A 2,722-nucleotide genomic window follows, 5' to 3' on the forward strand; every position below is an offset into this window, starting at 1 on the left:
CTAACCGAGAAATTCGAGAATAAATAGCGGAGAAAGCTCATCTTAGCTCGAATCCTGGCTGGAATCAGCTATCAACCTCCCAAAAAGAGAATTAAAACACCTAGACCTTCCCTTCAGCTCTGTCTTAAGCATCTCAACACATCTTCTCAATGTTTCTTACCTCTCGTATCGGCTACTGTATTTATGCACTTATCCATTCTGCCTCATTATTACAGCATAGTAAGGCAACAAAGAACTGTACTATGCATGTACTCGAACTCGGACCCTCCAGGTCTATGCTCCTGTGCCTTTACGACCACACTACAATGGTGGACATGCTCAGCTCAATTCAGCTCTTTTCATTATTTACTTTTGTATAATAAGTCATAATTGATAGCCATATATGATAACCAAAACTAATTCTAGCCTAATTTTTCCTAAGGCTTAATCTCAACCTCCGAAATAAGTTTCTTCAATTCATCTGAGTGCATATTCAACCTATTGTAGGTAAAATGAGGTCACCAATTTAACCTAGATAAAAACGGATTCAACCTATAACCCGGCAGATTTTACCTGCAACATATACACCTTTTCCATAATTTGAAAGAAATCTATTCATCTGGATTAACGATATCTTGGTTCTCAGACGATTTAACAGTATTAAACTGAGCCACTAGTTTTTATGGTTGCAGAATCTCCGTTTCTCAAGTCTTGAGGCGTCAGTGCTGCACTTTATAACTGGTTCGACAAATGACATGGACATGGTCCCACTTTCAAAGGAAAAAGGTAGAAAATAACTCACGCTCCCATTACCCCGCTAAAAGTATATTTTTGTGAACAGATATTCATGGGAAGTCAATCACTGCCGTCGGTATAACCTCTACTATGGAAAGTATTTGAATCGAGCTTCACAGACTACCGTTTCTACGGTTGACCTGTACCAAATTTTACTTTGTTTTGAAAAAGGTTGTTCTTATTCATGGTATGATTTAGTGTATAACCGCCTTTAACCTAAGTTACCTTACATCTTTTTCAGGAAAGATACCTCCCTATGAACAATTTCGAGCTACGAGTAAATACACACCATATCCAAGGTTGCACTTGTCTGTAGGGACTGGGGACACACGTGAAATTGAGAAATTATTGTCTAGTGGTGTTGACATTGATTCAAGGGACATGGATGGTAGAACGCCACTGATGTTAGCAGCTGAGAGTGGCAGAGAGAACACTTTTAGATTGCTGATAGAAAGAGGCTCAAATCCGAGTTTAAAAGACCGCCGTGGGCAGAGTGTGTTGCACTACGCTGCACATGGAGGGAGTAACGAAATTATTCAGGAGCTATTGTCTCGAGGAAGTGACATTGATTCAAGGGGAAAAGATGGTTGCACACCACTGATGGAGGCAGTTAAATTTGGTAAAGAGAGCGCTGTTAGATTGCTGATAGAAAGAGGCTCAGATCTGACTTCAAGAGACAACATGAGGCAGAGTATGTTACACTTGGCTGCACAAAATGGGAGAAATGGAATTATTCAGGAGCTACTGTCTCGAGGACTTGACATTGATTCAAGGGACAGAGATGGTGACACCCCAGTGATTAAGGCAGCTATTTGGGGCGACGACGACGCGATTACTTTGCTGCTAGAAAGAGGCTCAGATCCGAAACAGAAAGACGCAAAAGGAAGAGGTCTGTTGCACTGGGCTGCACATTTTGGAAAGGATACTCTTATTGAAAATCTACTGTCACTCGGACTTGATATTAATTCTAGGGAAAACTATGGTGATACACCACTGATGAAGGCAGCTTATCGTAGTAGAGAGAACGCGTTTTCCTTGCTCATAGAAAGAGGCGCAGACCCAGCTTTAACAGACAACAGGGGACAGAGTGCGTTGCACTGGGCTGCACGAGGTGGGAGCAAGATCATAATTGAGAAGCTACTGTCTCTCAGACTTGATATTAATTCAAAGACGAGCAGTGGTGAAACACCTTTGATGCTAGCAACGGAGTTTTGTCAAGCCGAAGCTGTGAATTATTTGCTCAGTAGGGGAGCAAAATAGCCTTCTTTATTTCCGTCATTTTTTTACATGTACTGATGTTATAGATTCAAGTTGTAGCGATCCCAATTTGTCGTTTGACTCTTTGTGAAAAATGGTGTACTTCTATGTTATTGTATCCTCAAAAGACCTGTGAACAAACGAAGAAAACAAACAATTAATCACAATAAGGGAATAATACCGATAATCATCGTAATCGTAATCAGTGAAGTCATAACTCAAAGGCGACGCATGGGCATGACTTTATCCCCCCTCCCCCATAGAATGTAACATTCTGCACAGCAGCAGTTAGGTTTCAACATTGTTTGCGGTGGCAAGGGGGCACTTGAGAAGCCGCTATAAGAAGACTAATTATAAAAAATAAGGTACATCTTTAATTGAAGGGATTTTCGCGCCCTTTATTGAAGGTGCCCCATCAGTTTTTTTGCCAAGATTGAAGATATCATTCGACGATGCTATTCCTATTCATTTTTCCTAGTCATAGCTGGCGTTGGGAGGGGGGGGGGGGGGGGGGGGTGACGAAATAAGGATTATGCTTTTTTAGTAGTTTTATTTGCTTGAGTACAAATTAAAAATATTCAGTAATTTTCATTTCACCGCAAAGGATTCACCAGTCGCGAAACACTCCAGAGCGACGGAATGCTCTTCGAACTGGTTAACTTTAGAATGCATGCCCACCGCCATGTTGGAT

The 2,722-nt window shown here is 41.3% G+C and overlaps 1 protein-coding gene across 1 annotated transcript in view; it reads left to right on the top strand.

Annotated features, from left to right (window-relative positions):
* Positions 1-2,515, top strand: part of LOC137992512 (uncharacterized) — a 106,061-nt gene extending 103,546 nt beyond the window's left edge. Inside the window, exons 19-20 of the mRNA XM_068837882.1 lie at positions 672-765; positions 1,016-2,515. Coding sequence (XP_068693983.1) covers positions 672-765; positions 1,016-2,034 — 1,113 coding nt within the window. The 3' untranslated portion in view covers positions 2,035-2,515. The remainder of the gene's footprint in view (positions 1-671; positions 766-1,015) is intronic.
* Positions 2,516-2,722: the final 207 nt, after the last annotated feature.

This window comes from Montipora foliosa, chromosome 2, assembly GCF_036669935.1.
Source record: "Montipora foliosa isolate CH-2021 chromosome 2, ASM3666993v2, whole genome shotgun sequence".
Lineage (NCBI taxonomy): Eukaryota > Metazoa > Cnidaria > Anthozoa > Scleractinia > Acroporidae > Montipora > Montipora foliosa.